The following is a 25,635-nucleotide window of genomic DNA, read 5'->3' as shown; positions in this document are numbered from 1 at the left end:
CGGTCCTAATTTGGAGATTGCCTGATTAGGACTGCCTGTCAACACAACACCTGATCAAAATGCAACAAATTTAAAGCTGGTTTCTAGTTACAGCCACGGGTAGATCTACAGATATAGATAGATACTTTAAGCGGCTTTCACTACTGCGCGAATAGATCGTGCCGAAGTGCCAGACCTATGGCTGGCCCCCCTTTGTTTCCTACTTCTGCCACCACAGCAAAAAGTCGTCCGCTCCACATTCTTTCTGGCAAAACTTCGTCTGAACCCGAAGGCCTTTTTTTTCTCCTCCTCTTCGTACAAAGCGAGAGTATTAAATAATTTAGCTTTGCTAAACAGGTACAATGGTTCGCAGCATCAGACCTTCCAAGTCAGCCTCTTGGCTGTTGACCGCTATGGCGGTTCTCGGGTTTTTTTGCCTAGACTGAAGCCGTTATCACGGCTATCGAGGGACGATATTCTCACGAGATCGCCATGGCTTCGATTATGGAGCGACAGGGTGGCAGCACCACTATCACTCCAACACCATCTAGCTCCAGCTCCAGCTCCAGCACTTCGAGCTCCAGCAACATTCAGTCTCTTTCCCTACAACCAACCATTAATTCGGTTACTGCAGCTACTGGTATCCAAATAAGGGTATCCAGACTAGCGCTGCTCCTAGCTCCAGCGGAAAGAGATCCGTCCGAGTAGGGGGGAATGTGTTCGACGAGCGATAAACTGTTTCCATCTTCTGGATTGGCGAGTCAATCCAGAAGGATGGTTCCAGCCGTTTCATTCTCGTCGATGACGCAGCCTCTGCTGCTACTTTCGACTTGACCCTCAGGCAGTCCATCTCTGTCGACTCCCATAACTCTATTACATTTGCTTCGACCACCCATATTATTGCCCCTTTGGATCCATGGGAAGTTAGCCCAGATGCCGGAGATATCAGTGTCGAGTTCGTTATCGACAGCGGCACCGATGCTGTCATCTGGAGCCACCCCATCTTCTCCAACATGTTGAACTTCCACCCGGCCCCTTGTCTCGAAGCCTCTGGCACTATTACCGCCGTTGATTGGATTTATAATCCTTCGAGTGTAGGAACCTGCTCGAGATTCGTTCTCCAGGCCACTGGTGGTGACCTTTCAGCGGCGACTGCCACTCCATCGCTTACCTCCATCGTCCCAACTGGTGCGCAAACCGTGGTTCTACCTCCACGGTTATCGATACCGCTACCATCACCAGCATCACCCAGACCACCTCGCTGGCCACCGTCACTTCGTGCGATAGCTGGGGATCTTGCAGCCAATGGACCTCGACTACCACCCAGACCGGCACGACTTTGTACACCAAGCCATGCACCACTGCCCTCCCTATCCCAGTTCCTATCTCTGAGGCTACTGGATCTAGATCTGCTTGGTTCCTGGCCAAGTGTATGCTTTCGGCCTCGCTGGCTTCTGCCATTGCTTACCGCTGCGTGGTAAACGGCTTATTTATTGGTTATTTATCTTTAACGGATAGTTATATTATTATTTGAATACCATTTTCCTTTCTCTGTTTTGTTATTTGGATTATTTACGTCGTGGTTGTTTTACCCTTTATATCTTTTATAATCATAACATTTATTTCTTACTATTCTATAACTAATACTGTTGCGGGGGCGTAATCAAATAACATGGGGGGAAGTAAGTATATTTGGATATTATCTCGATGCTATCTCGATGCCCTCGAGGCTTGCTAATTCGCGTCACTGCATGAAGCGAAATACCTCGGGCGGAAGATTTTGTCTTTTAATATTGGATATTCACTTCCTGCCGGTCGATGGTATCGCCGGATTACTATTTTCATTCACTATTTATTAAAAATTATTGCCAATTTATAATTATTTTGTGTCTATATTTCTTCCCACATACTAACTAGAAATTCCGGGCGAACTTTATCTAGCTGCTATCGAATCTGATGGTTAAAGTGGGTTGTGAGGATTGTGCGGCCGCAGGCCGCAATTGGGGTTCGGAGTCTGGATGAGACCTATCGAGCCGGTTATATCAGCTGGTAAATCGGGGCTTATATGCTCATGAGCTATGGATATCTCAAAACCCAAAATATAATTTATCCGGTAGGAGCTTTCGCTCAGATATATACAGATATCGTTATGCAACTATTTACAAAATGTACAGATAATCTAGCAGTGGTAGATTCTCAGAGGGATTGTCACAAAAGTTATCTATAGATGAGGGGGAACGCCTTGTCTCCTGCGCAGGAACGCCGAGATTTCGCATGAAGAAAACCCGCTCTGAAGATGCCTCAGACCAACCGACAGTGTGAGGGGCATCTCTACGGTTTGCTCAACTGCCTCCTGATCGCTGCTTCTCTTCTTTTTCGAGCTTCTTCTTTTAGCCAGGCGGCCAAACCAGCACCGGCAAGTAAACCGCCCAGATGGGCGGCATGATCCATCCACAGGGTCCAGCCGAAAATTAAGGCTGTGAATTCCCAGACACCCATCGCTGTTGCGATTGTGGCGGCTTTGAGGCTGAATAGTGGGAGGAGGACGAAGTATAGTTCGGAACTGGTTTAGTTTATTAGGTTAGCGGATGTTTCATGGTAGACTGCGCACATTCGTTCGTTCGATTAAAGAAGGGACGTACTCAGGATTGATAACCGCAAACCCTCCTAGAACACCGAATACGGCCCCGGAAGCACCAAGTCCGAAGACGTGGAATCGTTGAGTGAAAACGTTCACGGCTAGTGAAGTAAATGATGCGAGTGCGCCTGAGGAGATGTACAGACTGAGGAAATTACCTCGGCCGATTTGTTCACATACTATTGATAGATGCTCGGCTTGTTAGTCATACTTTTATCTGGGAATTCATTTGCGAAGATAATTTTTTTTTTTTTTTTTGAAATTAACCCTTCGTGAGACCGACTTACAGCTTGTACCAATGAAGAACAATGTCAACATATTGGCCGCAAAATGCCAAAAAGTGTGATGACTAAACACGCTCCCGAGAAGGCTGAAGACTCTTGGGTCACCTGGACATTGAACAAAGTGCGTATTCAAGATCCTCCAGAGCGGAGGGATTCTCCAAGCCAGGAATACAGCGAAATTGGCAGCAATTATCCCGCCGATTGTAGTTATGGCTATTGGGATGTTCGGGAATAATCGGTCCGTTGGGCGAGGATGAACATATGTAAGGGCGTAATAAGCGCTGCCTGCTAATGTAACGAGAAGGAATACAAATGAAGGAACTAGACGACGGATTGCTGACATTTCTTCGGGCTCGTCGCGATGTGAGACGCGTGCACGAGCTCGGTGGTAGTTGTACCATGCTTCGCTGCCGACTTTGAGTTCGCTAGCTGTTTCGGTGGAGATGGCATTTGCTTTTGGGTCGGCGAAGGTAGGTTTTAAGGCTGGGGAGTCGGGGATTTCGGTTTTGTTGAAGATAGATGGTGGAGTAGTTGGTGTAGATGGTTTTATGGGGGTTGGAGGATCTGTGCTTCTTCTAGAGGGACGGCGTAGAGATGCTAGATGACGGATAGAGTTTGTAGGTGAATTGTGAAGGCTGGGAGGTAGTTGTTTTCGTAGATGTCCCGGTTGAAGTATTGAGGATTGGGTAGGGATTGAAGATATAGAACGAGAGGAGGAGGAGAGCTGTAGCAGCTGTAGAGGTGATCTAGCCGTCCTCAATGGGGCAAGAATCGAGGATGTCGATGCAGCAGGAGCCAAGACGCCCTGCCGGATGGCGCACGACCTCCATATCGGAATCATCGTCGCACCACGAGCAGTTCGGAGGAGACTAAACCAATTTCCTTATCCGAAAAGAGGTTTCCTTTTTGCAGGGCGTATGATGTTTCGGAGAAGCCGTGTTAAGGCACCGGGTCATCGGCGGGGTGTTGGAGAACGGAGATGCAGGCGTTTCTAATCGCTCCGGTAACCAGCTCGTATAGTATAGCAGCTGTCCACACTAACTATCGACGATACGTATCCGGTACTTCGCGATGTACCCTAATGGAAGGTTGTAGGTGTAAATGTTAATGGAGATGGCGATTATAGATGTTGAGGTAAATGTAGATGGTGGTTGTGGTGGTCGTGGTGGTTGTTGAAGCCGGAAAATTTGGTGTTACCGAATCCACGACGCCAAAACATCCTCCCCTCATCTACCCAGACCAGCTTACGACGACAAACGACACAACCTCCAACCTCTCATGTAGCCCGGACGCGACTTCACCAAGGAGCCATCACTAATACACAGAACTACAGTCATTATGAGTGCTTCTGCAGCTCCCATTCCACTGGTATCTTCAACTTCTCCGCACTTGTTTGGGTATGAAATAAATAACCCGCTAACATCTCATCGCAGGACCAGTTTGCAGCAGCTCTTCTCGATCTCGAGATCCCACAGCTTCACCAAGAATCGGCGCGTCTTCAAAACTCTCTCTACCATCTCGAACGCTCTAATACTACCCTCGCCGAATATCCTGATGACGAAGACTGCAAGGATGCAATCCGCTATAACCAAGGTGTCATCGAACAGCAGAAGCAACGGGTCGATATCATCAGACTGGAGCTTGTGAGACGCGGAGTTAGCGTCGGACATATGGATTTGGACACTCCCGAACCTGTATCTTCCTCTACAGGTGATGCTCAGGCTACTTCTGCAGCATCGGGGAGCTCTGCTCCCGCGAATGGTGCTGCCAATGGACACGCCGGGGAAGATGAGGGGGTCTATTTGTGAGGCATTCACCGGGCCTTTCACTACTATATACCCGATCGATACACACACACAGGGACTAGTTGCATTGAGCTCATTAGTAACCCCGGTCTAATGCCGCCTCACGTTTCTGCAGGTGGCTGACAGCGGCAGATTGGTCTGCATCCCAAGACAAACTAAAGGGATACACTCATAGGCGAGCCGGGATATCGGAATACAGATTGCAGATGGCATTTGAAAGTGCGGAGATATTATTGATGTATCTTAACTACAAGGATATTCAATTCCTTTGATATCCCCCCCAGCCGATATTCCCAATACAGTCGATGCGAACACGCTTGAAACGCCCGGACAGAACTCCATATCCATACATCCCACAGAAAGACACAAATAAGGAAACATTATTGCAACTAATTAGCCTCTTCTGGTTTGCTCCGTAATAATTGGCAGGTAGCTAGAAAGAGGAGGGAAATGAAAAGAAGAAAAAAAAGAACAAAGAAATAAGAATAAGAAAATCACGACTCATTAATCTCTTCAAACCTGATTGGAAGATCTCCTCTCGCCTCTCGCCATCTGTTCGTCGCTCTCTGCAGCTCAGTGCAGCCCTTAATCAACCAGCTCCACTTCCCCGCGAAATGCGGCGTAATCTCCCAGCTCTCGATCCGCTCCGGTGGGCCCCAGACAACCAGTCCACTCTCTCCTTCCGTACAACATAAATCATCGCACATGGCCTCATCGACGAAACCCTTATCTCGGGTTAACATCATAATCATGTTATCTCTCGCCTTCGCACAAGGAAAGAGATCTATATAAGGGTGATGGGGGTATATCATCTGCATTGGCGTGGGATGGAGAGCCAAGGGCAGATTCTCGGGTACGGTATTGGAAGTGCAGAAGGGACTTGTTATATCGTCCGACATGAGGGCTTGAAGTGGTATATTGAAGTATTGAAGATTGGTCAGAAACGCTCTGATGACATTGTAATGGATGAGCGAGAGAAGAAGGTTGTCGGGGGCGATCTTGGGTGGAATGTATCGCAGCCGATAGCCGTTGATTTTGGGGTCCGTGACGATGATGCAGTTCTGCCCGCGCCGGAATATAGGGTGAACGAATTCTCGGGCGCCCTCTGCCTGCATCATGGCTGTCTGGAGTGGCATGATACCATCTTCAAAGGTTGGGGAGGTAGTTTCGTTGGCTGGAACAGTTGTTAAGACTGTCTTGGAATTCTTAATCTTTTCGGCCTTTTCCAGCATCTTGCGTCGGCCTGAATGCATGTTAATGCAAGCGTTAGCGCCATGTCATCAGGATGCATGTGTTAAACGAGCTGGGAATCCCGAAAGATTGGGACTGCTAGAGAAAGTTTCACTCAATTGGAATGGGTCACATACGGTAGGCGCGCTGGTTGAGCCTGTTCTGCAGCTTTCGTCGAACCTTGGGATCCACTGTGCCGGTCCAATCCTCCTCTGGGCCAGCAGCACATTGGAACTGTTGGTCGGGAAGGGCGGAACCCACGCCCAGCTTCCCCAGATCGACTGATGAGCTACTCGATACAACAGCCATCGTGGTTTTAGTGTCTCAGTCCTTTCACAGCTCCAAGACAGATGAGACACGTATAATTTTCTTGTGAGGGATATAAAACTGGTTGCAGCTAAATAATCCACAAAACCAATTCTCGAGTAAATCGATATAACTTTTCTTTCTTTCTTTCGTTCTGTGCTTCTTATGTTTAGCGAGAAAGGCGGGGGGTAGCAGACAATGATGTCGAAATGTGGAATGGCGGTCCCTAACTCCCTTTTAAAACTCAAGCCGCACAAATGCGACCTGCTGACGGAGCTGCCAGACTGCCCGAACCCCGAGCAGCCCCTCGTCATCGAACCTTAAAGGGCATGGTGGATGTTACCGCATCTGGACGGGTCCGCACGCTAATGCGGGCTGCTTACACCCAGTTCCTGGAATCGATGCAGCCTGCTGACACTCTTGGCGGTCACACCGGAAATTGGCACACTCTTGGAACGTTACTAAGCTTCTAAGTGGCCTGGAGAAAAGCGGATTTAATAGCGGGTGTTTCCTCAAGTCGGTTTGATCTTGTTAAAGAGGGATGCAAAGCCCCTTCTCGATTACGACGACATTTGCCCAGAAATCGGGTCCGTGGACGCCGTTTCAACTAACCTATTTTTGCTCTTACGGATTCTAGATATCGATATTTCGGATGAAGAACTGAGCTTCGAGATCGGGAACCCGTTTAATTACCAACCAAACCCGACTGACCTTACTCACAACTTACTAACCAGCCGCTGGATGAATATCCGGACCATGCGATATAGCCATAGCACAGCTATCATTCCAGAATCCTTCGATGAGGATCTTGAGGTTCTTTATAGCTTAATGGATTGCATATGCAGACTTACATTTGCATGGTCTCGTACTCAGACGTCACAAACGGAGGGCCAACTGTATGTCAACAGCAATGTTTGCGTTGAATTTTTTTTTCAATTGCTGCGCCTCGAAGAAAACTCACTACCAGCGCGCGAAATACGATCGGAACAAGTAATCGAGCACGGATATATTAGAAACATAACGTTAAGCTAGGACGGAGAATTCGCTCTCGGACGATAAGACATGGCTGCAGAAACGGAGGGATTCCACGGAGCACTCCAGGCCAGTGATTGCACCACAGGCGGAGACCGGGAATGGTTTAGTTGGTTGTGAGAGACATGGGATTTTTCGAAAACGAACGGGCAGAAGACTATGCCATTTGGCGAACCGAGTTAATTGCTGTTGGTGCTCCATTCTGAGGGTTCCGATTCCTTTGGGACTTAGCCTAGCTTGCTACGTTTCGTTTGAGCTTACGAGACGGGTTCCGTTTGATGCTGGGTGGAAATATCTAGGATCCGGGATAGGGAAAACCCTTGGTCATTTATCGGCGGAACCGTTACTAGGAAAAAAATAGAACTCGGTTTAATTACAGCGCAGAGCCGCCTACTAGGGGTATCATGGGAGCCTTGATCCCGGGTGTTTCCAAGTATTATTTCTTTCGAGCGATGATAATACAATATCCCCAGCCTAGCCTAGCTTGCTCCAAGTATAGCCCAACTACAGTGACACCATAGGTTCGCTGTCAACTCATTTTGTTACCGATTATGATACAGTCAAGATGAATCATTGGCCAATCATCCTGTCGAGTCGACTGGTTACATGGATGGCCTGGTGGGTTAAGAAAAACTTCGTGGGTGAAGTTTTGAAGTTTGCTGACACATTGACACGGGGAATTCGGCAGATAGGGGCAAGACGGATTGTTTAGTAACATCGTAGGCTTGCGGTTCAATATAGCAGTTTTTGTGGTACTCTTGTGTACTATCCATTAGAGCAATTTTGGAATATTCTAATTACAAATTCACCGGGCCTCCTTTTCGTAGTTCGGTTGAGCCATGCATTTCCTAAGATTCTAGAGAAAGTTTGAAATTTCACTTAGCTTACTGCTGAGTGCTCATGTGCGAAGGTGGAAGAGTAATGTAGCCAATAGTATTATAGTAACGTGTGAAAAGTAGAAGTCATAAACCAAAAATGCTAAAGAGACACGGAGTAACCCAAACATAAAGACACCCGAACAGGATCCCGAGACCTCCTTCCAAAAAAATGCCAATCTAAAACGCATTGATACATCTATATTATCTGGCAAACGAAATACCCGATCGATCAAAATTTCGACAGGTTACTTTTATGAGTCATTCTTTAAGCATCACCACGCTTACCCATAGTCTGCACGCGGCTGCTTTCTTCGTCGCTACCCATTCCCTCAAGTCTCTTCTTCTCTCCTGGGCTTGGAAGAAGTATGGCGGGGTGGACGAAGTTGTAAACAGCAACAGCGATAATCATCATTGCGCCATCGAGGGCGATGAAGAATCGCTCAGTGGTAATGAGGTAGCCATCCCAACCTTCCAACAATTCGATAGTTCTGTAGATACTTCGAATGTAGATGCAAGTAACGCTGAGGATGGTGGCATAAGTCAACCTCATGATCGATTTGTCGAGCTGGACATTACGGGCTTTCCATAAGAAAACGCCGTAGAAGAAACAGAAGACTGTGATAGAGGCCATTTGGAAGACGACACCGCCAACCATGATGTTGGCTCCGATGCTTGGGTCACCAGTTGGCTCATTGGCAGCCGAGGAAGCGATGCCACCACCTGCAGCTTGAATGGCGAGGGAAATGACGTCAATGGTGATAAAGATCCAGAGGTAGAGCTTTGGTGGGATTAAAGAGTATTCGCGGCCAGTAACATCGATGAATTGCTTTAGGAGATAGTAGATGGCACCAGTGAAGAAGGCGGGGGCTGTTTGGATGGTACGTTAGTCATTTGGTCTATAAAGATATTAGAAATAAGGCATCTTACCGAAGATAAGGGTAGAGATTTGCATGAGGAAAGCATTGTCGTTATAAGGACATGAAGAAGACCACAGTCTTCCTCCCCATCCAATTACTTCGGCTATAATATCGTGATCTATTAGTTAACCGTCTCACATAAAACTTCGTGAAGTAGTGGAGAGTAAACGCACAAATTGTGCCGATAGCAAAGCACAAATACCAGTAATTCTTCCCTTTGATTGAAGAGTAGATATGGCCGACTGTGGAAAGACTGAATAGAACCACGAAGACGATTCCTGAGGCTTGGGAAGGGACGTAGCCGTAGGAGGGGTCCAATCCAGGGATGAGAGCTTTACAGCCAACTCCAAGCTCTTGTCGCTGTTCAAACGTGATACCTGCTTCTTCCATACTGAGATTCTAATTGTTTGCCACTAAGAAGTTGATTTCTCCAAGCCCGAAGGCCAGTATCGAAATGGTCGTTTCTCGTGTTGTTAGACGTTGGATATAGGGATGTAATTATTTCGGGATCTCGCGGAGGGCCTTCAACGTGATAATGATTGTGGAACAAATTGTGTGAAGGCAATTATTGAAACGTTATGCACAAGAAGGGTAGGAAAGTCTAAAGTTTTGAGAGATGGATATGGTTTTGGCTTTCTGATTTGGCTTTTTGGTGTGTTCTATCGATGTTCGATCTTGAGTGAGACCAGAGATACTCGGGTTCTTATATCTACCCGGTGGGCGGTCGTTAGTCATCCCGCGCGGTGACCGGCACTAAAACCGCTCGCATAAAGACCCACCAGGTGTCCCAAAAATCTCCATTGTGGCTCTCTCGATAAGTTTCAGAAGGCGCAATGGTGTGAGATCAAGGCCAATGTCCTATTCGACTGATGCCTACCCATGCATTTGCACCACCCGTTCAAAATGTGGTTAACCGGTTGCCCAACGAAGTCCAAACAAATCACCGGACGGATGGTACCGTATGTAGAGCCTCGTTGTGCAATCGCACTAGTATGTAGGCTGTGGGCGGCCATATCTTACGGAATATTTTCTCGGTGGGTTCTGTTTTCCTAGGATCCTGTCTTATTCCTATCACAATCTTAATTTTGGACATTCGATTGGGTCACAGCCTACTAAAAGCGAACTGTCAGATTCAGATCATGGCTGGATGCGCGTTCCTTGGCTTGGTATCATTCGAAATTATAAAAATTTCAGGAAGAAATGTAGACCATATGTAGACGATGACGGAAGCAGTGTAACCTTCAAGATTGTTAGAACTCTACCCGCCGGCCAACATGCAGATGTTTTGAAAGATTGAAATCTTAATTAGGTAGAGCCTTATTAAGGTTCATCCGACTCCGAAGCCTGGCTCGCTATGCCTTATCTAGAAAACTGACCTTGATCGCACAGCCTAGATTTAATTTTCGAAATGGATAAAATTGCAAGTGAATGGATAACTGCCGTTTGTTCTGTTCGCTTCATGCGTTGACCGGGCTGGCGAACGTGGGGCTTTTCCTCGAGGACTTGTATTTGTTGTATGTTGGTAGGCTGTGCACGCATCTACGCTCGCACACCCGCATGCGCTGGCCGCGTGTCCTAGAAGCTTGGGTGTTCATTAACGTTCGTAACTCGTGCCATTTTTGTACGATAGTTACGGTGACCCTTCATTCCGCAACCCAGAAGTTTTAGGGCTGATGACGTCGCCTTGAGGCTCTTAGCTTGATCTAATCAGCCAGCGAGTCTTTGCTTCGGGTGTATTGCCTGTGTTTAATGCTATTCACTCGGGACTCGGAAATCTTCCCATTCTTAGGGATTATCTCAGCATCGGCATATTTTTACTTTAATATCGATATACACCATACAATGGAAGTTTGAGGGTGGAATATTCGTTCGAAGAATGCTATTTTAGATTTAATTCCGAACAACTGAAGGCTTGGGGCACCGTTGCATCCCTACCATCCTCTCGCTCATGAAATGTGGAGCCCGAGTGTGAAAAAAACTCTGCGCTAGACAATTTTTTATCACGAAGAAGAAAGAATTGGAAAATTAAAGAGAGCTCAGTATCTCTGGGCAAGTCTTGGACAGAAAGGCCAAGACGGTACCTACGCAAGCGGAGTATTCTCGTAGAAGGGCATTTCGGATGGTTTCTTAGTGCCGAAATACATCAACATTTACCACAACAACACATCTATTTGCTCGTTGATGTGGTTAAAGCGGCCTGGTTCAAACGTTTGTGCCAGGATCTGAGGCTTAGGCGTATTGGCCGGCGGATTTCTGGCTTTGCTACCTCCAATATTGCTATATCGTGGGTACGAGACTAATATCGATATATTGTATCGACCCTGACCAGTCCTAATTTAACCGGTACGTAGGTATCCATGCACTGCAGCTGCGCCGTTCAATTAGCTATCCTAACTTACACTCGAATGAAGTCTTTGGATTCAAATCTATACAATCGCGATATCGGTGCAGCGTATGTAACTGTAGTTTTTCAATCTATATCCATATATCGACGCGCGGTGACCTTCCGGAGTTCCTGTCTGCGATAACCAGGGGCGTCATATCTCTCCACTTTCACGCGATGGGCCAGATTTTGCTACCAAGTCGTCCTCGATTGCGTCTGATCGGAATCTTAAAGACAAATTCTACTCTGGGGAAGAAGAAAATTGCGAACGAGCAGTACGCATACAGCGAGAAAGCCTGATTAGATACATAGAACAAATAAAGCCTTGAACTCCACGTGTTGCTCTGGGCCGTGCGGAGGCTGTGTAGCCATCTGGACCTTCCTCTAGAGAACTCCGCCCAATGGTTAGACCTTCCGACTTGCTGTTTTTCGTAATCGCTTTACAAACTTATCGCTAACCGAATAGATAATTCCATCAACCGAGTGTGAAGAATAAGTCGGGAGGGATTTTATCTCATGAAATACTCTTTTCCACGCCGTCAAGCAGATGCGATTGGAAGTCGTCGTACTCCAAAGCGCGTGGTGATCCTAGAACAAGTCCGACTGTTCATAACCATTCACATATTATCCAAAGCTCGCATCCTCCTCGCCTCCGCTGCCTTTTGCTCTTCAGTAAGGCTAGTCTCGCTCCCACCCTTTCCTTCAGTATTTGCCTCGCCTGATTTACTCGACCGCGACCGGCGCAGTCGAATGGCAATGAAGATTATCATCCCGATAATCACAAGCCCAACAACCCCGGCTCCTACACCGATTCCTATCTTTGCGCCGGTCGACAAGTTGAGGCCGTTCTTGACATAGTCGTCAACGAGGTTTTTGTATGATTCGATGGCTGCGGAGTTCGATGTTGTAGATGGGTTGGAGGATGTGGTTTCCGGCATTTTGGCGCGGTTGCTCTGAATGGAGGGGCAGGGCGGGGATTCTTTGAGGGAGTGATGAGTTCGCGGTCGGCTTGTCTTAATCAGCTTCGATATTTAATTGGAAACTTTGGCTTAGGGAGGTCTACCTTGCAGGCTCACGAAGTTTAGGAATGGGTTGAACTTTAGTGTTGGATTTCGTGCACTAGGTAATGTATGGTATGGCAGCGTTCTAAATATTTTTGAGCTGAGTTCCTGAACAATCACTTTGGTTTTTTAGATATCATCGCACTTGCAGACCTTACCCCTTATATTGTTTTCAATATATCTTTTATCAGCAAATCGTTCTGGGGTGTGGTACCAAGGGATCAGACAAATTCGGCTACCTAGCGCGATCAGACCCTTAGTGTTTTGACATTTGATGGTCTGGATTTTCAAATTAAATCGTGCGAAACCTAACGGCTCGTATGCACGTTGACATATCGGGATGTTCAAGCGAATAACTTTGATAACCCTGATTCCGCTTGGGGATCCAATCCCGCTTTGCGGCACGAGTCTCAAGCAAAGATCAGCCAGCTGCTTGCAGGCCTGTCGGAAACGGAGTGAAAGACGTCTGTTGCCTTTGCTAATATGGTTCTCCACGATTTTTGAAGGCTTGTTCTCGAACACACTTATAATGCCTGGGATCACATGCGAACATCGAGCAATGCTCTCGATTATTTTTGGAGAGGGCAGGCATGTTATTTATTACTATTTCTAACTGTCGTATCAAACAAGTTACAACGCTTTCTGACTCATCGGGGAGACTAACTAACTCATGAAGGATAGGAATTGGAAAAGCCAATGAAGCGAAAGGTAGCCAGCGCCGTCAAGATTAAAATTATCGAAACCATGAGTTTACAAGGTTCTAAAGGAATGGCGGTCTTGTAGCAATTGTGTTGGGCCCTCCAAGAGTTTTGGAGCCAAACGGCAACCACCCCCATGTCCTTTTGAAAGGATGCGGATATGCGTTAGTCTCCTTCAATTACCAGCAAAATATGGAGATCTGCGCCCAGGCACTTTGGAGGGTGTTTAAGCTGCATAGGAATTTGATTTTGCGAGACAACCCTCGGTACTAACGGCGGCTAGCATGCACTCGCCCAAACTATAATATTAATTCCTATTCGTTCTTTAGATAAAAGCGACATTTCCTGCTCATTCCCAAAGCGGAATAGTAACTGCGATCTTGGTCATGCTCTCCTTGGATGAATATAAAGATTTCACCAAGAATAACGGGTACCTTGTAAGGTCTATGGAGTTAAGCCAGTTTGATTTCTAAAGACAGATCGAGTGTCAGTTAACTTTAGTGATGCCAATAGAGCTATTTAAATAGACACATATCCTGTTCCCCAAGCTATCCCAGCAGTCTAGTTCGCTAGGGGTGAAGATGACTCCAAGTTGATCCGTGTAGGGCTCTTCCAGGCTGTTCCGTTCTTCGGGAACACTCTCCTGATAATGTGCTGGGCACCAGATGCAATAACATGAACACCGCCATCAGACGGTGCAACATTAACGGCAATCCTTGAACCTTCATCGGCCCGGGTGGTACTAATTTGCTGGGGGCTGTCCCCGATAATAGTCTTAAAGATATCCCTATCCGCGATGTGATAGAAGACAGTCTTGGGGTCTGTTCTTTTTCCTTCCCAAGCGGCGGCTATAGGGACATTGGGGGGGAAGACCTCGACAGTACGGCCTTTAATGTTCCAGTCTAGTCCTTGGCTAGAACCCTCTACTATGGCTTTAGACGATGCGGCTTGCCAAAACCCTCGAATGTTCGGCTCCTGAAGAGAAAGGTTAATGAAGGAAAGGGATGTGCCCAAGAGGGGCTTCTCATGCGCATGCACGGAGCTTGCGTCAAAGTCGAAGACCGTGTCTCTAAATTTTTGCCAGGGATCGGAGCCTGATTTATCGTATTCTTGAAGGCTACCATCTGCGGCCTGGAAGAAGAGTCTTGAGGCTGTTAGCTTAGCTCGAGTTGGTTTCGATACGTTTTGGCTTACTTTAGATATGTAAGTGACTGGCTTTGTCTCCAAAAAATCACACTGAGATCGCTGTTTGAAGCAGCTTGAATATTAAGATTATTATGAGCGGTCTGTTCGCCATTGACCCAGATAACTTCTCGGATACGACTCGATCGGTCTATGTAGAATAGGTGCAGTGTTGGGATACTGGGTCCGTCATAGTGGATACTGTTGCTAGGGATGTTCCACGGGCAGCTTCAGAGGTGACGGTCGATACTTGGCACTCCGCCATTTGGTTCTCAATGATAGTAGGATTATGATCGCGATATAGAGACTTGATTTAGTAAATCTTGCCGGACTCGCCTTGGCAGAAATACGTCTGCTTAATATCAATAGATATTCTCAACGGCATTCAATGTATAGTTTCACGCACCATATACATCTCCGCATGCTGGTATTCGTAAATATCGGCAACAGCGAATGCAGTCTTATCGAGAAGGGTATCTTGGGCTGGGAAAATTAGCGAAAGTATATATTTTAAGCTGATGAATGGAATTGGCATGGATGTTTGACTGACCCATCTTAAAGGTGAATTGCAACTATCTTGGTTTCAATGAGTTACAATAAATCAACGTGACCAACTATCAAAGACTTCGTTGAGATGGGCGTCATCTTATACTCTCTGGGAACCCGCTTTGTCCTGGAGTTTTCTGTTCGAAAATGTCCTGCACTGCCGTCATGACCAACACTAATCCCGGGATCGACCTTGGTCTGCATCTGGTGTGCATGTGTGGGTGTTAACCACTTCGGGCAGTTCGACGCCGTTGTTGTATTTTCGTAAAGTTTTGCGTTGCGATTTGTTGAAATAGGAGTTCTAGCGATCATGGGTTTGAGTAATGTCCAGCTCAAGGGTTACACAGGTCACAAATGTCTTAAACCAAGTAACTCTTCATCCTTGTAAAGCGGAATAGGAAGCGTATATAATTTCGAGGAATAATAATTATTAGAACTAAGGATGGATTCTGAATCCCGGCAGCTAGCTACTTAAAGCTTGGTAAGGCCGACGTTATCGATCTGGACTTCCTTTTGAGAGTTGGGTGACTGGGTATAGGTAAACTCTATTCTCAAAATGACGCTGTTGGATGCAGTGGAAAAGATACCTGAGTTAATCAAAGATACGGCCTGAAAACTAGTTGCCGTTATTGTGCCTCCAGCGTACGCGACATCGTTGATATAAAGAATTGCGGCAACGCTGCCTGCGGTGGTTACTCTCCTGGCGTTGAAGGATACCTTGTAATTGCTACCAGGACAAACCGTAACAGCCTGGATGATACGCTGGGGCAAGTTGCCGTTGCTGGACTTAATTCGGGCTCTGAGAGCCGTGCCGAAACTACCACCAATGGTGACGCGTTCGACGTCAGCATCACCAGCCTTCAGGACAGTCCACGATCCAGAAAGCGTTGTCTCAATGTTGCCATTGATGACTGGATTTCCTGTGGGACAGGCGGCGACCGAAGTGGTAGAGGTTACGGTGCTAGTACTGGCTGGTTTGGTGCTAGTACTAGTGACGGTTTGTGTTTTAGTGGTGGAAGTAGTGGTAGTAACTGTGGTCGAATCTGTAATGGTGGTCGAGTCAGTAATTGTCGTAGACTCAGTGATTGTAGTGGAATCTGTAATCGTCGTGGAATCCGTAATTGTCGTTGGCTCAGTGATGGTGGTGGAGTCCGTGATTGTAGTAGAATCCGTGATGATGGTGGAATCAGTGATTGTGGTTGGCTCGGTGATAGTTGTAGAGTCTGTGATGGTCTTGGAATCCGTAATCATAGTCGATTCGGTGATTGTAGTTGGCTCGGTGATCGTGGTGGAATCTGTGACCGTGGTTGGCTTCGTAATCATGGTCGACTTGGTAATGGTGGTTGAATCAGTGATAGTGGTTGTGGTGGTCTGCTCTCCACCTGGTAGAGTGACAATGCTTGGGATCGTGACCGTGGTTTCTTCAGTCTCGGTAACAGTCTAGCAATTGTAATTTAATTAAGGGTTAGATGATGAATTCATTAGAAATGGAGAACTTTAGAACTTACAGTTGTCAATTGGCCTGGATTCAAAGTCAAAGTGGAAGTAACAGTGGTGGTTCCTGGCTTGCCCGTAACCGTAATCGTCGTAGGAGCGACAGTCTTGGTCTTGGTCTTGGTAATAGTCTTCGGGGCCGTAGTCTTGGTTTTCGTAATAGTGGTGGTTTTGCCGATAGATTTGGTTTTGGTGATGGTTTTAGTACCCTTGGGGATTCTAGAGGGATATTATATTTGTTAAGCCAGTTTAGCAAAACTTGCGAATGCAATACAATCTTACGCCAAGGTCTTGGTGACAAGCTTAGTGGATATGCACTTTTTTGTGGGCTGGATCATGGATTAATAGTTAGCCAGAACGCTGCCCGTATTAAAATATTATATAACCATGCTTATCGCTACGCGACGGGTGGAAACTAACAATTTTAGTGACGGTTCCACCGTACTTAGTGATCGTTGACGGGCAATGGTGGTCCCACTTGCCCTATCGGTCCTAGCAGTACTTATCGTCAGGGCGATAATCGGCGAGTGCCGATGATGCAAAAAGAGCAACGAGAACTGGAATCTTCATGACTAAATGAGCGTGTGTAACGGGTGTAACATTTTCTTGTAACGAGCGTATTTGGGTTGACGAGGGCTCCGGTGTCGCGGCCACGAAAAGACGGCGTTAGGGTCGCTCGATGCCATTTAAGTAGAACGCCATCCTTAGAAGAAAGGGGCATTTTTATTGCATCTTCACGTCTATTGCTTTCGTTTTTATGAAAATGGAAAAGTGAGAACGCCACATGCAAGCCGCATGCTTAGACGTTTCCCCATTTGGGGGAGGCATTAGCGTCGGGCGTCCGGACCAGTTAAACATGGGACAGGAAGCACATCCCGGGATCCTTCCCCTGACAAACTGAGAGAATTCGACATATCGGTATGATAAAATACAATGTTGTCATGCGTTATCGGCGTGGAAGAAATTAGGAGGTGCCAAAGTGCAGAGCTTCGAAGAGCCGAGCATATCCTCAGTTAATAACTCAGAGCGTATATGGAATTATATTCGCGGCTAAGTATCTCGCCGTCTGCAAGTATGATATAATTGTGAAGTGGGAGCTATTGTGCGATTTATATTCCTGTCATATAGAAACGAGCGTTAAATACATTCAAATCGAGTTCTACGAATTTCAACCGGGTGTACGTAATCCCAGCAACGTTGTTCGTTAAGTGATCTAATCGTCGACTGTTTCTTTAATGTTAGTATAATGGAAGACAACAGAAATTATTGGAATGTGGTGAACTTGCGTCGCTCGAATCTCCAAACTTGATTGCGGCCGTCGTCAATCTTCCCCCAGAGAAGAATTGGTGTGCCGTTTCGTGGGTTTCCTCCCTCAGCTAGATCGATGTTAATGGGTCGATGGAATTCGGGGACATAGAGACTTGGATACCCAAGAGTAATTGTTAGGGTACTTGCGCAATTATCATTTAGGTGGTTGAAGAAGTCTACCGGTAGGTGTCATCATCCTCGTCATCGTAAACATGCCAACCATAAGGGCTGTCAGAGATAATGAGTGGAGTTCCGTCAGTAATGTCACTGTGGTTCTCGCTGGTAGGTCTCAAAAAGAGACCGAAGGCAAAATTGCGAATCTCCCATTTGCCATCATTTTCTGAAACAATCCACTACCATAAAGCTAGCGTGTTAGCTCTTGAGACTATATTGAAGAAGTCAAATCGAGGAGCCTACATGTTGGTTAGGGCCATCGTGTTTTTCCCAACCATGAACAACCCCTTCCTCGCTGCCCGATGCATCGATGGCGGTGCCGCTATGGACATTGACGATTCTATAGCGACCGTTTTCGAGGCCCATTTTTGTAGTAGAATTTGCTTAAGAGAATAAAAGTTCAGGATATAAAGTGATTTAGTTTGATCGACAAGTTTTTGAGGAACCGTGCTTAGCCAGAAGCTTGAATGAACATCATTCGGTTTTTATACATACTCGCTGTGCGGGGTACTCACAGAACACGACATCTGGTATCCCCATGAGCTCAGCTTGGCGCATGTTTTTGCTCTTAAAATAACATGGAATTCGTAATACGACGATGCATCTACAGCCAATCGGGATGGCACCGGCCCTGCTCGTCCCGCAGTCGGAACGGAAGATCCTACTCGCGTTGCGTTTCCAGCCCTTGCCGGCTTCCTTGGCAGCTGGGCTTCGTTTTGAGTTGCCCGATCGGTGCATAGCTCACCGGATATCGGAAAAGAAATCTATCTCATTCGTCGCATCTTCTTTGTCGTTATGTCTATTGCGTGGCGCGGCTGAGGTGGTTGGTTTAGTTGTGATACCTTGATACTGGTATCTTGAGTGTAGCACGTGTAGATATGACTACCCCGCATCCTGGATCACGGTACAGTGTTTAAAATCTGAAACCTATCTTTAGTATCGGGCACCAAACAAGGATATCAGTGCAATTCATGCATTCGATGTATTCAATATCTTCTATTCAATTGTTGAAAAGGCTGTTTCGGTAACTGCAACCAAGGTTTTCGAGGCTGTGTTGGCAATTTATATATCGGAGTTCGGCAAGGCGGGCATCTGAAACAGTTCAGCCTGACCAGGCTTAGCCGCATAGCTGCTTATGTAATTCAACAGTGTCGAAGAAATATTCGGGATATATAACGTTATAATTAAGTAGATTAGAGTACTATCTGGAGAAGAGAGCTTTTGGTCTAAACTTGGAGCCATGGCCTGAATTCGAACGGGCCTCCACTATCGTACTACGTGCCCTCACCTCAGTTGTTCTGTCTATATTTTATGATCTATGTGTAGTATGACCGGCCGGGTGCTCAACTATAGCTTTCTGACAATATTCGGACGAGAGCCCGACTTCCCAATCAAATATCTGTAAATTTCAAGAGATTCTAAATCAAATTTAATGAATAGGTCAACAGTTTCACAAATCCGATAAAGTTCACAATCCTAATTATTATCGTCTTAATACGTATTCCCGCAGATATCTTCTCTAGGTCTTCGTGATCAGGTTTTCTAGCGGCTTGCTCGTCATCCTCGCCTTCTCAAACGACAATCTCCGAGTAGGTCACGCTTTGTGTCGCTATATCCTTACAATTGAAGTAGCCCGAACTCATAAGGAAAAGACTGGCCCTATTGGGCACAATATAATTAAGAAGCATATTCTACTTAGTGAGCAGCTAGTACTCTTTAAGATGAACGGGGTTTGCATCCCGCAGAAATGCTATAGATGTTGACGGCTGTGCTAAAGCTAAGGATCGAGAGTGCTTCAAGTGTTGCATGCTGACCTTTTGTTGCAAAATATGAATGTGTTGAGTCTCGGCAACTTTGGTTTGGCGTGTTGCTGGGGTAACATGAGGATACCGACACAACTGTTGAAAAACTGTGTTCTCCTATTAGGTTTTTAATCTCCCCTAGAATCCACCGAAGCCTGTAGACGGTGAAATAGGCCAGATAGCTGCCAAGAGTAGACTAATTACATAATCAGGTAAACACGTGATGTGCTAAAAGCATGACTTCTAACACTCCCACCAAGCCATTTAATTTCCTAAAATGGCTTATAACTTATACAACATGAATATTTAAACAAAGAATGTTGGCTTCTAGACCGCAAGCATTACTCGTTGGTAGTTACTAGCATAGCCTAACTGGCTGGCTCTCTTTTTCTAGTATAAAGAGACCATTTTCTAGTTTTGTAAATCTATTTTCTTTATCTTTCCTAAATATTCTAAAGTCTCTTTTGAAAATTTCAACCGTAAATACTTTTCTGTTAAAAATAATGCCACCGAAAAAACCTTCTGATAAAAATAAGAAGGATAAAGGTAAAAGGAAATTAGAGACAAATAAAAAAGCTAATAATGACGAAGCTTCGGTGGGTCCGGATTTAGACGACGAACATAATAAGTCTAAAAACGAGTGATGTATACGATCTTTCTTCTTTTTATAGATTTAGTAGTTAACTTAATCGTAATTTAGATGCGGTAATGCTGTTAAACAAGAATCTAGCTAGTATAGGGCTTAAAAGCTTTACTTGTCGTATTAATTTACGGCATAATGTTTCCTTCGGTCGTCTTCGGTCTTGGAAGTATAATACTTCCTTCAAAAAGAGTAAGTCGTTTCGTTTATCGCAAGTAGTTTTCGATCTGATTTAAGCTATAGGTTGGGCCATACAAAGCAATAGCTACAAGTCTAAAAGGGACTGTACTAATTGCAGACAAGGTCTTAGCCCTTTTAGATATTGTAAAGGTATAACCGCATATACGTATCGCTTATAACTTTTAGATTTAATCGCGCGCTAATATCAATAACTAACTTAGGCTTTAAAGAGGAGTCGGCTAAGAAGTACGGTAATTGTATTATTAACTGACGTACTTGTCGCGGTGTACAATTTATATCCGTAGTTCTACTAAAGTCCGCCCGTTCTCGTGCTGGAAATAAAGTCAAGGCGACTAAAAAGGGTGTGGCAACGAAGAAAAGGCGCGTTAGACTATCGCGTATCTTCGGTCGGAAGAAGAAGGATACCGCGACTAACGCTTCAGCCGGCGGTAATGATGAGGAAGAAGAAGAGGAGGAAGATAAAAACTTTATCGTTCCTAAAGAGTGAGAGGCTAGTGTAGTAAAGGACGAAGATTGGGAAGGTTTAGATCTTCTAGCCGACTTACCTTCTCGTTAGGATTCTTTTGATTTTGACGACGATACATCTCCGAGTGGTGCTACTTTAGGTGTTAGTTTTAGCGTAGCTGGCCTTTTGATAGCCTAACTTTTCTTTGCTTTTGATCTCTCTTTCTTTATTTTGGGTCTAAATTCTAGTATTTTGTTATATTTAATTTTATTTTTAATATATATCGTTTTTCTCTTCTCCTACTAAGCAAAATAACCGTAAATAAACCTTTATCAAGTGAACTGCTTTATTAAAACTTTCTATAAGTAAAAACACCTTCGTGGGTGAAAAGCTTAGTAGTAGGAAAAAGAGTACAGCTTTAACTATAAGAGTTTATCGCATATGCATATCGGTAACGTGTTTCTAGTATTTAACTTTAGAAAGTACTTTTGTTAATATGTCTGTAGTATTGTCTTCGCTTGATACTCGATGAATCGTAATCTTCTTGCGATTGACTTGATCTCTAATAAGATGATATTTGACGTTAATGTGCTTCGTTCTGTTGTGTGATTTGGAATTTACCGCTAATTATTCTACGGCTGTATTGTCGATATATAACTGTGGAGTTGAAATTTTGAGCTTTATCGAAATAAGTAAACGTTTAAGCTATAATGCTTCTTTAGCGGCTTTTGAAGTAGCTATATATTCTAAGTGCCAGGTTCCATTAGTGACAATCGTCTATTTCTTAGATTTTTACTGAATCAAGCTTTCGTTAAGGAAAAATATATGACCGCTAGTTGATTTTCGGTCATCTAAGTCTTTAGCTTAATCTGCGTCGTTATAATCTTTAAGTGTTAAAGAAGTAGTTGTATTTCCTCCTAGTAGTAAATCTATAGTTTTTATCTTTTGTAGATATCGAAGTATAGATTTCGCTACTATGCCGTGCTTTTCTATCGATGAAGCTATAAATTTAGATAATCGTCTTATAGTAAAAGCGAGATCCGATCTCGTCGAAACTATAAGATACATATATTGTCCCACTAGTTGCTGATACTAATTTATACCGATAGATAATAGCGATTGAGTGTTATCTAAGGTCCAGCTTAACGTATTATTTAAAGGTATGTGACTGGGATTGTAGTTATGTATTTTGTATCGCCGTAGTATGCCTTCGATTATTGTTAATTGATGCAGTCTGATCGAAAGATTCTGTCGATTTCTTTCTATATAAATACCGAGAAAGGACTTCGCTTCTCCTAGATCTGTTATCGCGTATTTACTCTTCAATTTTTCTTTAATATCGTTGATGATTGTTATATTTAATGCTGCTATAAGCAGATCATCAACATATAATAAGATAATTGCATTAAGTTCTCGATTAATATAAAGGCTCTCGTCTTCAGTCGTGGGTAGAAAGTCAATAGATCGAAGATACTTATCGATGTCGACGTTTTACGCTCTTGATGCCTGTTTTAATCCATACAATGCCTTGTTCAGCTTTAGTACTGGATTTTTAAGTTTCGAAGGTATATTTCGATTATATCCTATTAACAATTCCATATATATTATTTAATCCAGAGATGCGAATAGAAAGGCTGTCTTAACATCTATTTAATGTAGTTCTAGATTGAACATAGCTACCACCGTCATAAGTATACGGTAAGTAGTGAGCTTAACGATAAGCGCATACGTTTTAAGATCTATTCTCGGTTGCAAGTCTCCGCGGATAACTAGTCTTGCTTTATATTTGACTGCAGCTTTGTTTCGGCTGTCTGTGCTTGGCTTAATCTTAAATATCTACTTGTATGCTAGTGCTCTGGCATCTTTAGGAAGCTTTGTTATCATGAAAGATTTGTTCTTCTCATAAGATTAAAGCTCGTCTTCGATAGCTTGCTTTTACTGTTTTGCGTCTGACTGAGAGACAGCTTTGTGATACGACTTTGGTTCTATTGTTAAATCGTCTTGTATTGTCAGCATGGCCCATCTTTTACTTAGCTTTGTAATGCGGCCGCTATGTGTTCTCGATCTTGGTACATATATTTTGACCTGTTTAACGCTTTTTTGAGAAGATTTTATAGAATTCACTTTTTGAGCTGAATTCTGATTTTTTAATGCATCAACGGAAGTGATTTCTCGATCGTCACCGAGCTTCTCTCTTGTTAATTGGATATTTAAATCGTTGCTATCTATTTCAACGTTATCTTTATCGACGTTTATGCTCGATAAGTTTTGGTCAGCTTCTTCATCGATATTTCTGCTAAATATATTAATTTCTTCATCGACATTCGTGCTCGATGATAGGTTTTGTTTAGTCGAAAGTGACCTTATTGGCTTACTCCCACCGACTACCCCACCGTCTATAAATGACGGTTGATTATGTATTAACAATCGTGAACGTTCTTCTTGTTTAGTCAACTTTTTATAAGCTTGACCTAGCTCATCATCATTTATATAAGGTGCGGCAGTCTCTGATAATTGAGGAACGACTTTTTCTTGTGCTCGTATTTGCGCAACGTCTTCGGTCGTCTCAATTATTTGTTTATTGAGCGAAGGATATACTCGCTTATTTCACGTTAGATCTTTTTCAATTCTAAAATGCTTACTATTCCATATCTTATATAAACTAGTTGAGGTGTTAACGTAGCCTATAAAAATAGCCTCTTTAGCTCGAAGACTAAATTTTGTTTCTCTGATGTCTGACGATATTCGATAAAAAGCTTGATAACCGAAAGGTTTCATATATCGAATTTTAGGCTGCTTGCTATATAAAACCTCTCAAGGTGTTTTTCCATCGAGACTCTTCGCCGGTAAACGATTTTTAATATATACTACAGTAATAACTGCTTTATCCCAAAATTCTGTTAGAAGATTAGTTTGATGAAGTAAAGCAGTTGTCATCAGATATATTAATTCTATGCGACGTTCTGCAACTCCATTGCTATCGTGATGATATGACGGTGATAATTTATATCGAATATCGTATGCGGCTAATGTGCTTCTAAACAACTTATTATTGAATTCTGATCCGTTATCGCAACGAAAACGTCTGACGGTGACCGTTTTGCTATTCCACGTTTAAGCCTTCAAGTATGCTATAAATCTTTTGAAAGCTGAGAGCACATCACCTTTAGTTTTTAGAGTTCTTATATACGTATATCAAGAATGGTCGTCGATAAAAGCGAAAAAGTATTTCGATCCTCCTTTGCTGACTGGAAATGGCCCGGCTATATTTGTATAAATATATTCCTATGATTGTTCGCTACGCAGTTGCGGTTGTCGATTATATTATATTCTTTTCTTAGTAAGTACGCATGTCGTACAAATAAGTAGTTCTTTGAGATTAACTGTAATTTTATAACCGTAAGACGTAAGTAAATTATAGAGACTTTGATAATTCGCGTGTCCCAGTCTTTTATACCACTAAAGAAACTCTTCGGTAGACTTGTCCTTTGGTAGTCAATTTTATTGTTGATGATTATTTTTGTCGTATATATTGTTCGATGAATTAAGATTGTCGTTTATCGATTCTATATCCCATTAAAAAGCGTTTTCGATTATATTATCATCTTCATTGAAGGTTTCTATTATTGCAAGCATTGCCTGTATTTCAGGCATTCTATATTAAGTATATTCTGCGGTTACAACTAACTTTTCGTCTTTGTCGAATATATTAACCGAGTTGTTGAAAACGATAATATAGTCAAGTTAACGCAATGTATTTGTTGAAAGTAGTCGTCTGGTTATCTTTGGAACCCAGTAAACTAAAACTCTTAGATAGGGTGTAATAGATACGTATCCTTTACCGTAGCTATATATCACTTGATTATTGGCGATTTTGATTTTAATCGCTGTGTCAAGACGTTTATAGTCTTAAATTTCTGACTTTTTCATTGTATATGACTTAGACGCTCCAGAGTCCAGAATCCAGTTATTTATAGCTGACATTGTATAGTTTGAGATTTGATCGAAAACGTCAGTCGATTGATTCTATATGACGGCAGTAAAACCGAAAAATGTTTCTACATTAATTTGAATACCATCGAGATTCTCATTCGAATTCGTTAATTCTTGAATAGTTAAATTAACTTCATCAGGAAAAAAACACATTTCTATCCTGCTCCATCCTGCCCATCCTAAGGCAAGATGGGCAAGATGGGCAGGATAGAAACCTGCCTTTCGGGTGGAGCTTTTCCATCCTAAGAAGCCCTTTTTATTTTAAGGAGTCCTTTTTATTCTAAAAAGCCCTTTCTATTTTAAGGAGCCCGTTCTATTCTAAGAAGAGCTTGTATCGAATGGAGTGGTTTCTATTCTAAAAAACAGTTTATATTCTAAAGAACGGTTTCTATCTCAAAAATAATCTTTATCGGACGCGTTTTGTTCGAATCTACGGAGGCACTGTATACGACTATTTGAGATAATAAAAATACGGTTGAAAAAATTACAATAAATATTAAACTTTTTAGTCGGATATTTTATAAGAATCAGACTGCACGTTTCGTGACGGGAAAGATATATACAGGGCTATAATATTATTAAATAAATAAGAAATTAATGATTTAGTTAAGGGTATTAAGTTCAGAATGAAAGGAAAGA

At 43.8% G+C, this 25,635-nt stretch overlaps 9 protein-coding genes across 9 annotated transcripts; 2 read left to right on the top strand and 7 right to left on the bottom strand.

Moving 5' to 3' along the window:
• Positions 1-471: 471 nt before the first annotated feature.
• On the top strand, positions 472-1,460 carry DFL_005426 (uncharacterized protein; the record flags this gene model as incomplete). The annotated part of the gene is made up of 2 exons (XM_067634685.1): positions 472-633; positions 750-1,460. 2 exons carry the CDS (start codon positions 472-474, stop codon positions 1,458-1,460), a joined length of 873 nt encoding a protein of 290 aa, XP_067489190.1.
• Positions 1,461-2,310: 850 nt separating this feature from the next.
• DFL_005425 (uncharacterized protein) lies at positions 2,311-3,742 on the bottom strand (the record flags this gene model as incomplete). Its single annotated transcript, XM_067634684.1, has 3 exons — positions 2,311-2,542; positions 2,622-2,796; positions 2,905-3,742. 3 exons carry the CDS (start codon positions 3,740-3,742, stop codon positions 2,311-2,313), a joined length of 1,245 nt encoding a protein of 414 aa, XP_067489189.1.
• Positions 3,743-4,239: 497 nt separating this feature from the next.
• Positions 4,240-4,709, top strand: DFL_005424 (uncharacterized protein; the record flags this gene model as incomplete). The annotated part of the gene is made up of 2 exons (XM_067634683.1): positions 4,240-4,269; positions 4,335-4,709. 2 exons carry the CDS (start codon positions 4,240-4,242, stop codon positions 4,707-4,709), a joined length of 405 nt encoding a protein of 134 aa, XP_067489188.1.
• A 491-nt stretch (positions 4,710-5,200) lies between these two features.
• DFL_005423 (uncharacterized protein) lies at positions 5,201-6,245 on the bottom strand (the record flags this gene model as incomplete). Its single annotated transcript, XM_067634682.1, has 2 exons — positions 5,201-5,949; positions 6,074-6,245. The coding sequence occupies 2 exons, from the start codon at positions 6,243-6,245 to the stop codon at positions 5,201-5,203; spliced, it is 921 nt and encodes a 306-aa protein (XP_067489187.1).
• A 2,172-nt stretch (positions 6,246-8,417) lies between these two features.
• DFL_005422 (uncharacterized protein) lies at positions 8,418-9,459 on the bottom strand (the record flags this gene model as incomplete). Its single annotated transcript, XM_067634681.1, has 3 exons — positions 8,418-9,019; positions 9,080-9,172; positions 9,243-9,459. The coding sequence occupies 3 exons, from the start codon at positions 9,457-9,459 to the stop codon at positions 8,418-8,420; spliced, it is 912 nt and encodes a 303-aa protein (XP_067489186.1).
• Positions 9,460-12,069: 2,610 nt separating this feature from the next.
• On the bottom strand, positions 12,070-12,390 carry DFL_005421 (uncharacterized protein; the record flags this gene model as incomplete). The annotated part of the gene is made up of 1 exon (XM_067634680.1): positions 12,070-12,390. The coding sequence occupies one exon, from the start codon at positions 12,388-12,390 to the stop codon at positions 12,070-12,072; it is 321 nt and encodes a 106-aa protein (XP_067489185.1).
• A 1,382-nt stretch (positions 12,391-13,772) lies between these two features.
• Positions 13,773-14,947, bottom strand: DFL_005420 (uncharacterized protein; the record flags this gene model as incomplete). The annotated part of the gene is made up of 5 exons (XM_067634679.1): positions 13,773-14,355; positions 14,406-14,600; positions 14,726-14,745; positions 14,800-14,876; positions 14,944-14,947. The coding sequence occupies 5 exons, from the start codon at positions 14,945-14,947 to the stop codon at positions 13,773-13,775; spliced, it is 879 nt and encodes a 292-aa protein (XP_067489184.1).
• A 463-nt stretch (positions 14,948-15,410) lies between these two features.
• Positions 15,411-17,003, bottom strand: DFL_005419 (uncharacterized protein; the record flags this gene model as incomplete). Its single annotated transcript, XM_067634677.1, has 5 exons — positions 15,411-16,379; positions 16,448-16,652; positions 16,716-16,762; positions 16,854-16,916; positions 16,986-17,003. The coding sequence occupies 5 exons, from the start codon at positions 17,001-17,003 to the stop codon at positions 15,411-15,413; spliced, it is 1,302 nt and encodes a 433-aa protein (XP_067489183.1).
• Positions 17,004-17,646: 643 nt separating this feature from the next.
• DFL_005418 (uncharacterized protein) lies at positions 17,647-18,281 on the bottom strand (the record flags this gene model as incomplete). Its single annotated transcript, XM_067634676.1, has 4 exons — positions 17,647-17,657; positions 17,720-17,853; positions 17,922-18,094; positions 18,159-18,281. The coding sequence occupies 4 exons, from the start codon at positions 18,279-18,281 to the stop codon at positions 17,647-17,649; spliced, it is 441 nt and encodes a 146-aa protein (XP_067489182.1).
• Positions 18,282-25,635: the final 7,354 nt, after the last annotated feature.

Source organism: Arthrobotrys flagrans (assembly GCF_004000055.1).
Source record: "Arthrobotrys flagrans strain CBS H-5679 chromosome Unknown unitig_9, whole genome shotgun sequence".
NCBI classification, from domain to species: Eukaryota; Fungi; Ascomycota; class Orbiliomycetes; order Orbiliales; family Orbiliaceae; genus Arthrobotrys; species Arthrobotrys flagrans.
The sequence above is the reverse complement of the archived record's forward strand: the minus strand, read 5'-3'. Positions and strand labels throughout refer to the sequence as shown.